Consider the following 13,988-nt stretch of genomic DNA (forward strand, 5'->3'; position numbering starts at 1 on the left):
TGGAGGTACAACACCTTATATTCTGTCTGGGTAGACTCCAACCTGATGGCACGAATATTGACTTCTCTAACTTCTGTTAATGCCCTTCCTCCCCTTCACACCCCATCCCTTATTTATTCCATATATTTTGTATTTTTCCCCCTTTTTTCCTCTCTCTTTTTTCTCCTTCTGTCTCTCTCTCTCTCTCAGTATAACTCCTTGCCTGCTCTCCACCCTCGGGACTGCCCTCCCCCCTTCTCTTTCTCCCCAGGCTTCCCATCCCATGATTCTCTCCCTTCTCCAGCTCTTAGATCCATCGCTCCCCCTCCTGTCTTCTCCTATCACTTTGGATCTCCCCGTCCCCCTCCCACTTTCAAATCTCTTACTAGCTCTTCTTTCAGTTAGTCCTGATGAAGGGTCCCAGCCCGAAATGTCGACTGTACCTCTTCCTAGAGATGCTGCCTGGCCTGCTGCGTTCACCAGCACTTTTTGTGTGTGTTGCTTGAACTTCCAGCATCTGCAGATTTCCTTGTGTCAACCGTACACTATGATATGGTTTACAAGTCAATATGATTTAAATAGCAGAGCACATCTGAATTCACTTAAGTGCATGAGGCATTATTGCTAAGTCCATTTCTACCCTCATCTGATATCTACTTCTCCACCAGGATTAGGATTGGAAGCAGCTATGAAATGTTCATCGCCATTAAAATAGGCCAGCACTGAGACTAGTTTTCTATTAACAAAACTCAGGGTGGGGTCTCAACCCTGTGACCTCTGGTTTGTTTGAATCATATGGATAAAATTACTGAATCAGAGAGCCAAATAAATTTCCACTTGATTTCCTTTTATGTCAGAAAGGAGCTTGGTTAAACTTACCTTAGTAATCACAAGATGATTAATAATCACAATGCATTTCACATTTTGTACTATGGTCCATTCACCTTACAATGATTTCCATTCTGAGCTGTTCAACACCATTCATCGATTAAATGCCATAATTTGTGTTCAGTCCAGACAAGCTGTATGGATCTATAGAGAGAACCATTTTCAGTTCTTAGAAATGAAACACCTTTATGTGGAGGAATGGGTGGCTGGGTGGAGATGTGTCTCTACCAGGTGCTCCCTCCCTCTGCTAGCCTGCAGGTCACCCTCGGGCAAGGTGTGAAACCTGCTTAGCACCCCACCACCCACGAATCAGGTTTGCGTGAAGCCATGGGAGCAGGTGCTGGTTGGTTGTATGAGCAGCTGGTGCATATCACAAGTCCTGGTGTGACCACTGACGCCAGGCAATCTCTGAAGAGTACTGATAATGGCTGGGGTCACCAATCTTGTGAAGACACTGCCCAGAAAGCAGCAACAGCAAACCACTTCTGTAGAAAAATTTGCCAAGAGACCATGATCGTCCACGTCATACGATATGGCACATAATGTGGAGAAAACTATATGGTTAATTGCAATACTTAAATTATTCCATGAAGTATAGTCTATAATAAAAGATACTTCTACGCATAAGTAAAAGCAACTAGAATTTTAATAGACTGAGCAAATGTAGATGGTGCTTATCACAAATTGATCATATAACATTTACATTGATAAATCGCAGAATATTAAAATACAAAGATTTATATTCAGGGGAGATCCAGTATGGAAGTGACAACGACAGCAGCAAGAGGAATCAGTGCAATATAATGCACCTTCTGAATTGTACACAGCCTGAAGTTTCCTGATGGGTTGGAAAGCTTACTAAAGGTGAAGTTGTTAGGTAAAGATGTAAGTAGTTTCTCTTTGCTACCACACCTAGCAGATCCCCTCAACTATTCAACTCCATTAATCGTTCGGGGAAACCCTGTGTATATGCATGCGTTGGGTCATAGGCCACTCCTGCTTAATTCTGTATTTCTGTGAAAAATACCAAAAATGATCTGCAGGGGGCAGTGAGGTGGGCAGAGGGATGGGTTGGTGGGAAGGCCACATTAAATAGTTTGATAAGTTGGTTTGCACATGTCTTATTTGTTACTTTGTTCTCACTTTTTCATTAACCCATATGGTGGTTGCAGTTAACATGTGGACAATCTCTGCCTGGTTTTTATCCTCAGTACTCGAGCCACTGGAAATTGATCAACAGAGGACCAATCATGGCAGTTCCCTGCTGCACGATGCATTTCACTGGATGCAGGGTGCTTTGTGATGTCTTGGAACACACATAAAAGGCACTAAATAAATGCGAGTCTTTCTTTTCCTGCTCACCATCAACCTGAATCAGTTTGCATTCAGTAAGCGTAACAGGGCTGCAGCTGACATTTTATCCCAGAACTTCACAACATGGTCCTTCAGACCTTAGAAACTTTAAAAAAACACCATCCTGTCAAACTAAGAATTATCCCCCTTTTTCACATGTTAGAGTTATGCTGACTGTCTTTGTCATTCATTTTGTGATTACACTAACACATACAAAATGCTGGATGAACTCAGCAGATCAGGCAGCATCTAAGAAAAGGAACAAAGAATCGACATTTCAGGATGAAGGCCCTCAGCCCGAAACGTTGACTCTTCGTTTCTTTCCACAGATGCCGCCTGATCTGCTGAGGTCCTCCAGCATTTTGTGTGTGTGTGTTACTCTGGACTTCCAGCATCTGCAGAATCCCTTGTGTTTGTGATTACGTGAGAGCCTGATTGCAGTACAATGTGTACAGTAACAAATTGGCTAACCCATACATGTCCCCATGTCCTTCCCATGGAAGTTATTCATTAAGCTTAGTTCATCACTGAGTTCAATATCCTTAAGTGTGGAGGCTTCCATGCACAGAATATAACATCTAATATCCATGCTTCAGAAGGGTTCTCATCGGATCTAATTCCTATCCTTGCATACTCTTTCCTATATTAAAATCAAATATGATGGAAGAGCTCAGTCAGTGGAAAGAGAAACCAGCTAATTCTTCTCAGAAAAATTAATTGACCCAAAACTTCAACTGCTTTCTCTTTCTACAGATGCTGCTTCAATGGCTGCGTCCTTTCAACATTTGTTTTTGTTCCAGATTCCACCAATTGTCATTTTATTTGTTTACCCTATAAACTCCCAGTCTCTAATTTCACGATTGCCCAGTTTCATAATTCACTGTGTCCACGTCCACTCTCTCCACACACATTGCTATAAAGGGCTGTGAGCTTTCTCTTGACTAACCAATCATCATCTGTGAACTATAAATGTGTGCCGATGCCCCTTGATGTATAGAGTAATATCGAACCCTCCACCTTCACCAACTGGGGTGTGGTGGAGTTTGAGTGTAACAACATTTCAAATAAAGCTAAGCGCCTTTAATTAATAATATCATGATATTCCAAATCCTCAATGGGAAATAAACACTATTTTGATGCTGAGAGATGAAGCATCTGTACTAAGAATGATTAATTATTAAATATTTAATCATGCTGTTGACAGAGTTGGGAGTCTACTCAGGACATTGCAGTTATGGGTCATAATAGATGTTAAACATTTTGCAAGCATTTGGAATTGTGCTTCCTTAGCACATTTTGAGAAAGGCATACAGTGATTGTACTGGGTCTGCATTCATTTCAAATTAAGTTTCTACTCAAAAAAAGCTTTTCTCTTTCTGCTACTCGGACCTAACTGTAATTTCAGGCAGCTCAGAGAGACACTATGACTCACAATTTGCTTGAGGCAGTAATGTGGATATCAGCTAGGAAAAATTACTTTGTGTTTCAAGTTGCATATGCACTCAGTGACCACTTTATTGGGTACAACTGCTCATTGATGTAAATATCTAATCAGCCAATCACATGGCAACATCTCAATGCATAAACAGCATGCAGACATGGTCAAGAGGTTCATTTGTTATTCCGACCAAACATTAGAATGGAGAAGAAATGTGACCTAAGTGCTGTGACCATGGACTGATTGTTGGTGCCAGATGGGGTGGTTTGAGTATCTCAGAAACTGCTGATCTCCTGGGATTTTTTTTTACATACAACAATATCTAGAGTTTACGAAGAATGGTGTGTAAAACAAAAAAAAAATTCAGTGCGTGGCAGTTCTGTGGGTGAAAACGCCTTGTTAATGAGAGAGGTCAGAGGAGAATGGCCAGACTGCGCCAGACTGACAGGAAGGTGACAGTAACTCAAGCAACCATGCGCTTCCACAGCAGTGTGCAGGAAAACATCTCTGAATGCACAACATGTTGACCCTTGAAATGAATGGACTACAGCAGCAGAAGACCACACCAGGTTCTACTCCTGTACTGAATAAAGAGGGCACTGAGTTTAGGTTTTCAATTTAACAGCATTACAAGCATATAGCTGTCGTGACAGGAATATTTATTCTCAATGTTGGTCAATAGTCTCACATTTGGATCCAAATCTCAAATTTCATTTAGGCATAAAGTTTAATTGGCCATTGATTAATTGGCCATTGAGGCTGTTCTGTTTGTGGCTTAAATCTAAACTGAGCTGTACACTCAGCTCCTCAAGGCTACTCTGCCAGTTAATATGATCTTAGCTGATTTGATTATAATTTCAACTTGACCTTTCAACCTAATCACATTTCACTTTCTAGTTATCAAGATTCCACCAGTCTTTAACCTCATAAATCAAAGACTCCATTGGAACTGCCATTCCAAAGATTCACAGCACTCTGAAGGAAAATCATTTCACTTGCAAAGGGGCTTGGATTTTTGACCGTCACTCTATAGGTTTGCTGGGTCTGGTCAATAAACAATGCAGTCAAGCAAAATGCAATCCATAGTCGGTGTCTCTCTGAACTGCCCAGAATTCCAGATTTCTAAAGATGTATCACGGAGAACATTCTGACTGCCTGCATCACCGTCTGGTATGGGGTGGGGGGAGCTGCTGCAGAGGGTTGTAAAATTAGTCAGCTCCCCATGGGCACCAGCCTCTGTAGCATCCTGGACATCCTTAAGGAGCGGTGCCTCAAAAAGGCAGCGTCCACCATTAAGGACCCCCATCGCCCAGAACATTCCCTCTTCTCATTGCCACCATCAGGAAGGAGGTACAGAAGCCTGAAGGTACACACTCAGCAATTCAGGAACAGCTTCTTCCCCTCTGCCATCCGATTTCTGAATGAACATTGAATCCTTGGACATTACCTCACTACTTTATTTCTTTTTTGTTCACTACTTAATTTAACCATTTAATACATGCATACTGTAATTCATAATTTTTTTTAATATTGTTGCTGCAAAGTTAACACATTTCACGGCACTTGCCAGTGAGTCTGATCAAACTTGATTCTGATTCTGAAAGAGAAAAAGAGCAGTGACAGAAATTGAAATGTGTGCAGACACAGTACAATCACTGCATTAATTTCTTTGTGGCCCCTTTAACCTTCCCACAATTCTGCTGGTGCCCCAGGGTCAGTTTTGTTGCAGAACCATTGGAAACTGCCTGGTTGCAGGATTGGTGTTGGGGGAAGGGACGTGTCGTGTCTTCCCACTTGCTGATGCTGAAGTGACCACCAGCAAGCACTCTCGCCTGAATGCAGAGCACTGGTTAGATTTACAGCAGAGTTGGAAAGCATTTGAAGGCAGTCCAGCCCAACCCTCCTTTAGAAGAGAAAGGAGGGTACTTTCCTTTTGCTGTTAAGAAGATCGGTTACATAACTGCACAGAAAGGTACTGTTACCTGTATGTCGTAACAGCAGCAACACTGACAAAATTGTACCTTACAAACATATAAACAGAACTGGATACGTATTGAATACAGTCTAGCTGGAACTGATAACATGATACATGAACCATTCTATTAAATACATTGACTAATATTTAGTTTTGTGAGACACTATGTTTTTTCCTCAAACTGGAAATGGGTGAATACCGTGTATTTGTTGTGTGTACGAATATATAATTATACATTACATATAAAATTATGTACATACAAGTTAAAAAAAAGATTTTACTAGTAAAATTGGTCCTTGAAACATCTTATTTAAAGGCAAAGAAAAGTCTAAAGGGAGTAAATTTTATTCAAAGTGCTCCATTCTTTTATCAGACAAAATTACTCGTCATTTCAAAAGTAATTGAAAATATTATTGCTAGCATGATGATTGCATTTCCACTGATGGAGGGTGTTGCCTGTGTACAGCAGCCGTTGAGAACTAATTTGACAGATGCCCCAAAGCTATTGGCCCAGTGTGTTCAGCAAATCCCCATGCCCTCTCCTGCTCCTTATAAAGGTTGCTCCCTATAATGGAGTCATCTTAGGATATTACCCATGAAAGATGCCTCACTATCTGAGCAAACAGGAAAGGTCCCCTCCGGGATTCCATTTATATTTAAAACATCACCAGCGTTTACGCTTTGGTTATCTTTTTAAACAGGAGAAAGCTTGAGCAAGGAGCACTTTGAACAGACATTTTATGGAGGACTTTCCTTCCTCTTTAAAGAGTTGAAAGACCATATTTCTGAGAAACAAGCACATAACAAGAAAAAATATCAGATAAACACCAGGCAGAAGTCTTCCACTCCGATTCATTTTCAGTTAGGAATTTTCTCCTTCCTTCCGATGTAGAAAGCAATGTGGAGCAAGTTCATTGGAAAAGTTCCCAGAAAATACTTTGCTCTCAACTTTACTCCTCCACAGTTCTCTTTGTCCGTATTTGGGGTTTCAGTATGGATAGTGTTTCTGTTTTTTACCGGCAAAGCAGGCCAGCCAAGTGCAGAGAAGCATTGCAGCAGCTGCCCCGCCTCCGGTACAGTAATAGGCCCATCCCAGCCGACATGAGCCTACAAAACAAAATAAATGATGTTACATCTAATATTATCCAGCTTAGCTTCATGTTCAGCATTCGAGCAGCATTGCATGAGGAACATCTGGTTCTCAAGTACATAAATCTTCTACTTTGGTCTGTCCACGGTAACTCACAGTTAAAATACTTACCTAACAGTAGTATGACAGGCTAGTAGCATCATATAAGCAGCTTTCATAAGAAATACACATATTAAACATAAATTTTACACTATTTTTCATAGAAAACACAATTTGAATAAGGAAAGGCAATCCATTTTATTGCTAAGTGGTCATAGTATTGCTAAACTGCAGTATAGTGCCAGTGAGCCTGGAGTTGGGGTCTTGTCATTGGATAGTCTGACAGTTGATACTGAAAATCGAAGCCCAAAGCTCAATCAGAAATCCAGAAGTCAAAGCCTGCTGACTGAAGATCCGCAGGCCTGTCCTCCTTGGAGTGCTGTCCGTGTTTGTGGATGGGTGGGAAGGGAGGAAAGGGGCTTGTTTTGCTGTTGTTGTTTTGTGCTTAGTGTTGGCGCATGGCCAAGTGGTTAAGGCGTTGGTCTAGTGATCTGAAGGTCGCTAGTTCGAGCTCAGCTGAGGCAGCGTGTTGTGCCCTTGAGCAAGGCACTTAACCACACGTTGCTCTGCGACGACACCGGTGCCAAGCTGTATCGGCCATAGTACCCTTCCCTTGGACAACATCGGTGGCGTGAAGAGGGGAGACTTGCAGCATGGGCAACTCCTTGCCCAGGCCTGCGCCCTGGAAACCTTCCAAGGCACAAATCCATGGTCTCACGAGACTAACGGATGCCTATTTATATTTGTGCTTAGTACGTTCTGTTTTGCTCTGTTCTATGTTGTTCTGCCAGGCCCTGTGGGCATGTTTTATTGGTGTCAGAATGTCAGGTGACACATGTGGGCTGCCATCAGCACATCACTGGGTTGTATTGATTGTTGGTGCAAACGATGCACTCCATTGAATGTTTTGATGTAAAAAGCAAAAGAGACAGCATATAATACAGCAAAATTTAATGGGAAATTATAGAATCAAGAAGCTTTTAAAAGCAACAGAAGACAACTAATACAGTCGTAACAAGGAAAAAGATTAAATATGATGGTAAGCTGGCCAATAATATCAAAGCGGATACCAAAAGCTTTTTCAGATCAATAAAGAGCAAAAGAGAGGTGAGAGTAGACGTCAGACTGCTGGAAAATGACGCTAGAGAGGCAGTAATAGGGGACAAAAAAAAATGGCAGACGAACTGCATAAGTATTTTACATCTGTCTTCACTGTAGAACCAGCAGTTTGCCAGAAATTCCAGAATGTTGGGGGTCAGAAGTGAGTGTAGTTGCTATTACTAAGGAGAGGTGTTTGCAAAGCTTAAAGGACTGAAGGTAGATAAGTCACCTGGACCAGATGGATTACAGCCAGAGGTAGCTATAGAAATTATGGAGCCATTAGTAATGACCTTCCAAGAATCACTAGGTTCTGGCATATTTGCAGAGGAGTGGAAAATTACAAATGTTACTCCACCGTTTAAGAAGGGAGGGAGGCAGAAGAAAGGAAATTCTAGGGCAGTTAGCCTGACCTCATGGTTTGGAAGATGTTGGAGTTGATTGTTAAGGATGAGGTATCAGGATACTTAGACTAAAGTACCTTGATAACTCATCAAGGGAAAATCTGGCTTGACAAATCTGTTGGAACTCTTTGAGGAAATAATAAGCAGGATAGACAAAGGAGAATTGGTGGATATTGTGTACTTGGATTGTCAGAAGATCTCAGACAAGATGCCATACTTGAGTTTCCTTCACAAGATAAGAGCCCATGGCATTACGAGAAAGATACTAGCATGGATAGAGGACTGGCTGACTGGCAGGAGGCAAAGAGTGGGAATAAAGGGAGCCTTTTCTTGTTGGCTGCTGGTGACTCATGTCTGTTCCACAGGTGTTGGTGTTGGGACCACTTCCTTTTACATTATATGTCAATGATTTGGATAACAGAATTGATGGCTTTGTGGCCAAGTTTACAGATGATACGAATATGAGTGGAGGGGTAGATAACATTGAAGAAGCAGGGAGCCTGCAGAAGGACTTAGAAAGATTAGGAGAATGGGCAGTGAAGTGGCAGATGGAATACAGTGTTCGGAAGTGCATGATTGTTCACTTTGGAAGAAGAAATAAAACTGTAGACTATTTGCTAAGTGGGGAGAAAATTCAGAAATCCAAGGTGCAGAGAGATTTCCCTTAAGGTTAACTTGCAGGTTGAGTTGGTGTTGAAGGCAAATGCAATGTTAGCAATTATTTTGAGAGAACTATAATCATTGGCTGATTGGTAGGAGGCAGTGAGTGGGAATAAAAGGACCATTTTCTGGTTGGCTGCCAGTGACTAGTGGTGTTCTGCAGGGGTTGATGTTGGGACAACTTTTTATGCTGTATTTCAGTTATTTAGATGATGAAATATTTGGCTTTGTTACCATGTTTGTAGATAATACAAAGATTGGTGGAGGGGCAGGTAATGTTGGGGAAACAGGTAGGCTGCAGAAGAACAGATAGGTTAGGAGAATTGGCAAGAGAGTGACAAATGAAATACAGTGTTGGAAAATGCATGGTCATGCACTTTGGTAGTAGAAATAAATGTGCAAACTATTTTCTAAACGGGGAGAAAATCCAAAAATCTGAGATGTCTATGAAGGTTCTCAGTCATCCAGGTCATTGTATATCAAGCAGTGATAAATCAAGGCAACTGGACTTGCTGTATTGTCCAGAAGGTATTTCAACATCATCCAAGAGGCTTCATCAGTTCTGATCCATGGTGGGTAGTCGGTGGTGAGGAAGGCAAATGCAATGTTAGCATTCATTTCCAGAGGTCTAGGATACAAGTGTAGGGATGTGATGCTGAGGCTTTATAAGGCACTGCTGAGGCCTTACCTTGAGTATTGTGAATAGTTTTGGACTCTTCATCTAAGAAGGAATCTGCTGGCATTGAAGAGAGTTCAGAGAAGGTTCACAAAGATGATTCCAGGAATGAATGGGTTATCATATGAGGAATGTTTGTTGGCTCTGGGTCTGTACTTGCTGGAATCTAGAAGGATGAGGGGGGAATCTCATTAAAGCCTTTTGAACGCTGAAAGGCCTAGACAGTAGATGTGGAAAGGATGTTTCCCATGGTGGAGGAGTCTAGGACAAGAGGGCACAGCCTCAGGTTTAGAGGGGTGTCCATTTAAAACAGAGATGCAGAAATTCAGGAACAGCTTCTTTCTTCCTGCCATCCGATTCCTAAATGGACATTGAAACTGTGAACACTACATCACTTTTTAATATATATTATTTCTGTTTTTGCACAATTTTTAATCTACTCAATATACATATACTATAATTGATTTACTTATCTATTTGTTTTTTTTCTTCTAGATTATGTATTGCATTGAACTGCTGCTGCTAAGTTAACAAATTTCACGACACATGCCAGTGATAATAAACCTGATTCTGACTCTGAAATTTCTTTTGCCAGAGGGTTGAGAATTTATGGAATTTACACAGGCATATAAGGGGCATTGGGTGTATTTAAGGCAGTGATTGATAGGTTCATGATTGGACATGGTGTCAAAGGTTATGGGGAGTGGGGCTAAGGAGGGGAAAAAAGGATCAGTCAAAATTGAATGGTGGGGCAGACTCGATGGGCCAAATGGCCTAATTCTGCTCCTGTGTCTTATGTTTATGGTCTACGGTCTTATAAAGGCAAGAATGTAACGCAGAGGCTTCATAAGACACTGGTGAGCCCTCACTGGGAGAACCATGAATAACTTTGAGTCCTTTACCTAAGAAAGGATGTGCTGATATTGGACAGTATTCAGAGCAGGTTCATGAGAATGATTCCTGGAATGAAAGGGTTGTCATAGGGGGGCATTTGATGGCTCTGGGTTTGTACTCACTGGAATTTAGAGGAATGAGGATCTCATAGAAACCTATCAAATGTTGAAAGGCTTAGAGAGAGTGGATGCGGAGAGGATGCTTCCTATAGTAGGGGAATTTAGGCCCAGAGGGCACAGCCTCAGAATAGAGGGACAACTGTTTGCAACAGAGATGAGGAAGAATTTCTTTAGCCAGAAGGTGCTGAACCTGTGGAATTTGTTGCCACAGGCGGCTGTGGAGGCCAGGGGTCTAGGTGTATTTAAGGTGGATGCCAATAGCTTCTTGGTAGTCAGGGTGTGAAAGGTTATGGGTAGAAGGCAGGAGAAGGAGGTTGAGAGGGAAAATGGATCAGCCATGATGAAATAGCAGGGCAGACGTGATGGGCTGAATAGCCTAATTCTGCTTCCATGTACATGTGATAAATAAGCAAACTCAAATCTAAATCTGTTTTGTGTTTTACATATTGGTTCAAGAACTGAATGGTTGAAAGGAGGAAGCTGTCCTTCAACCTGGTGTGTGGGATTTCAGCCTTCTGCACCTCCCATCCAATTGTAGAATAGAGTGGAGTTGGACAATTGACCCAGTCGAAGACCTAGAATTCTGGAAAATTGCAGAGCGTGGTAAATAGCAACCAATTCATCATGCTCAGAAAAACTCAAGAATGGACTATACTGTGAGTAACATCAGTAGACGAATTAAGCATATCCTGAACACCCTACATTTACATTCAGATTTCTTGACGGCCTGTTTACTCATCGGATCACTCTATGCTATGTGCTATTCTCAGGTCGGAGACCTGACATGTGAGCCATTGCCAGTGTGGGCACCTCTTCACTTCTCCTCTAGCTCAGCCTCCATCTATTAAGAATCTAATATAGCTCAGCCTGTTAGGGGCATATGGTAACAGAAGGCCAGGTCGGTGAGGGGAGGGGGTGCTGCTCATGGAATGCCACCCCTAGTTGGAGGCGGGAACTAGCCCATATGAGAAGCATTGCAGCCCCTCCCACTGGCTTCCACTTAGCTGATGATATCACAGTGCCAGTAGGGTTAAATCTAGTGCTAGGCAACCATGTGGTCTCTTTCCCTCTCACGTTGCCGCAGGCCAGGTAGACAAGGGTGCCATGGAAACAGGAGACACTGGTTGTGTGCAGCAGTGCAGAAGGCCTGTGTGCACTCTTTAAAAAAGTACTTGCCACTGTGTGCATGTGCAATGTCTGTTTGCTCCTGCAACTTTGGGCACTCAGTTTAGACAATATGGGTAACTGAGTTTAGCTTGAAGGTTTACTGAATGTTTACTGTCTGCCTTGTCCTGTAAATAAATAGTTAACCTATTTACTGGTAAGTGAGTATTTTCTGTTCCCCTCACTGAACCTGTGAACCTGATTTCCCACAACAGGGGTTGGGGAAGGGAGTGGGGGTGGGGGGAGGTTGTTATGTGTTCCCAACATCTCCACCTCGCTGACAATCAACAGTGGCACACCTCAAGTATGTGTGCTTAGCCCACTGCTCTACTCTCTCTACACCTGCAATTGTGTTGCATGGCACAATGCAAACGGCATCTATAAATATGCCAAAGACAAAACTATTGTTGGCAGAATTTCAGATGGTGACAAGGAAGCATACGGGAGCAAGATAGATCAACTGGTAGAGAGGTGTCACAACAATAACCTCGTGCTCAATGTCAGTAAGACCAAGGAGTTGATTGTTGACTTCAGGAAGAGGAAATTGAGGGAACACACACCAGTCCTCATCAAGGGATCAGAGGTGAAAAGGGTGAGCAGTTTCAAGTTCCTGGGTGTCAGCATCTCTTATGATCCATCCTGGGCCCGACGTATTGATGCAACTACAAAGAAGCATGGCAGTGCCTGTATTTCACTAGGAGTTTGAGGAGAATTGGTGTGCCCCAAAGACACTCACACATCCCTACAGATGTACCATGGATAGCATTCTAACTGGTTGTATCACTGTCCGTTATTGAGGGGCCACTACACTGGATCAGAAAAAGCTGCAGGAAGTTGTAAACTCTACCATCTCCATCATGGGCACCAGCCTCCCCAGCATCCAGGCGATGCATCAAAAATGCGGCATCCATCATTACGGACCCCCATCACCCAGGACATGCCCCCTTCTCATTGCTACCATCAAGGAAGAGGTACAGGAGCCTGAAGACACACACTCGACATTTCAGGAATAGTTCCTTCCCCTCTGTCATCAGACTTCTGAACAGACAATGAACCCATGAACAAATAGTATATTTTTCCTTTCTCTTTGCACAACATATTTAACGTGAATATATATATATATATATTTCTTATTGTAATTTATACTTTTTATTATGTATTGCAATGTACTGCTGCCACTAAAACAAATTTAACTGACACATGCCAGTGATATTAAACCTGATTCTGATCTACATTCAAAGTTTTATTGATCAAAACTCCCACTAAATGTCTAGACAAAAATCAGCACGGTCAGTATATTTTATTGCAGCCTTTGCAAACGGTTCAGAAACCTGGAAGAGATTCTGCCTGGACGTCCCACTGCCCTTACCGAGCTCAAACTGGTCGGAGAGGTTGCTGCATGTCTGTTGAACTTCTTCGCTGTTCCAGCCCAGAGGGTACAGCGCACAGCCTGAACCAATCAGCAGGCCTGCAAATACAAGGGATACATGAGTTTTTAAAGTTATTACACTGGGGGACCAATGCACCCTATAAAATCAGTATATTAACATCCCACAGCTGTCTTACAGCATTTGTATCAGCTATCAGGAGAGACCGAGCAAATTCTCTTCCTCTTTTGAGAGGTTGCTGGGAGACCTGATAAAATTATGAGAGGGATACATAAAGTAGTCAGAGCATTTTTCTTATGGTGGAAATGTCAAATATTAGGGACATGAGGATGAAGATTTAAAAGAAATGTGTGAGGTATGCTTTTTGAACACAGAGTGGGGTAGTTGCCTGGCTGTCAGCAGAGGAGGTAAAAGCTGATACTGTAAGTAGTTGGATCAAACATAAAATCTTAGAATACAAGAGTGACTATTCTCCCATTTAGCCCATGTTGGACGGCTTCTTAGAGGTAAATCTATTAAATTGCTTAAACTATCATACATGCTTCACCCCCAAAAAATTTTTTAGCACATTCACACAGTACCATTGATGCACTAATAGTTTTATTAGGAACTGAGATTTTCACACCCATTGAAAAACGCTTTATAAATGGAGATGGGCCCATCCTTCTAATGTTAACACATGTGTAAGTTCAATTTGTGCTTCTGTAATGGCAAAATTGTCAATTTTCACCATATCAAGTCATTCAACTGACAGAAACTTCTG

General features: G+C 42.1%; 1 protein-coding gene across 1 annotated transcript in view; it reads right to left on the reverse strand.

Moving 5' to 3' along the window:
- Window positions 1-1,506: 1,506 nt before the first annotated feature.
- The window catches only part of LOC134349686 (LHFPL tetraspan subfamily member 6 protein-like), a 162,058-nt gene continuing 149,576 nt past the window's right edge, over window positions 1,507-13,988 (reverse strand). Inside the window, exons 3-4 of the mRNA XM_063054376.1 lie at window positions 13,207-13,305; window positions 1,507-6,740 (exon numbers count right to left, since the gene is read on the reverse strand). Of these exons, the coding sequence (XP_062910446.1) occupies window positions 6,622-6,740; window positions 13,207-13,305 (218 nt within the window). The 3' untranslated portion in view covers window positions 1,507-6,621. The remainder of the gene's footprint in view (window positions 6,741-13,206; window positions 13,306-13,988) is intronic.

This window comes from Mobula hypostoma, chromosome 7 (assembly GCF_963921235.1).
Source record: "Mobula hypostoma chromosome 7, sMobHyp1.1, whole genome shotgun sequence".
In the NCBI taxonomy this organism is placed as follows: Eukaryota; Metazoa; Chordata; class Chondrichthyes; order Myliobatiformes; family Myliobatidae; genus Mobula; species Mobula hypostoma.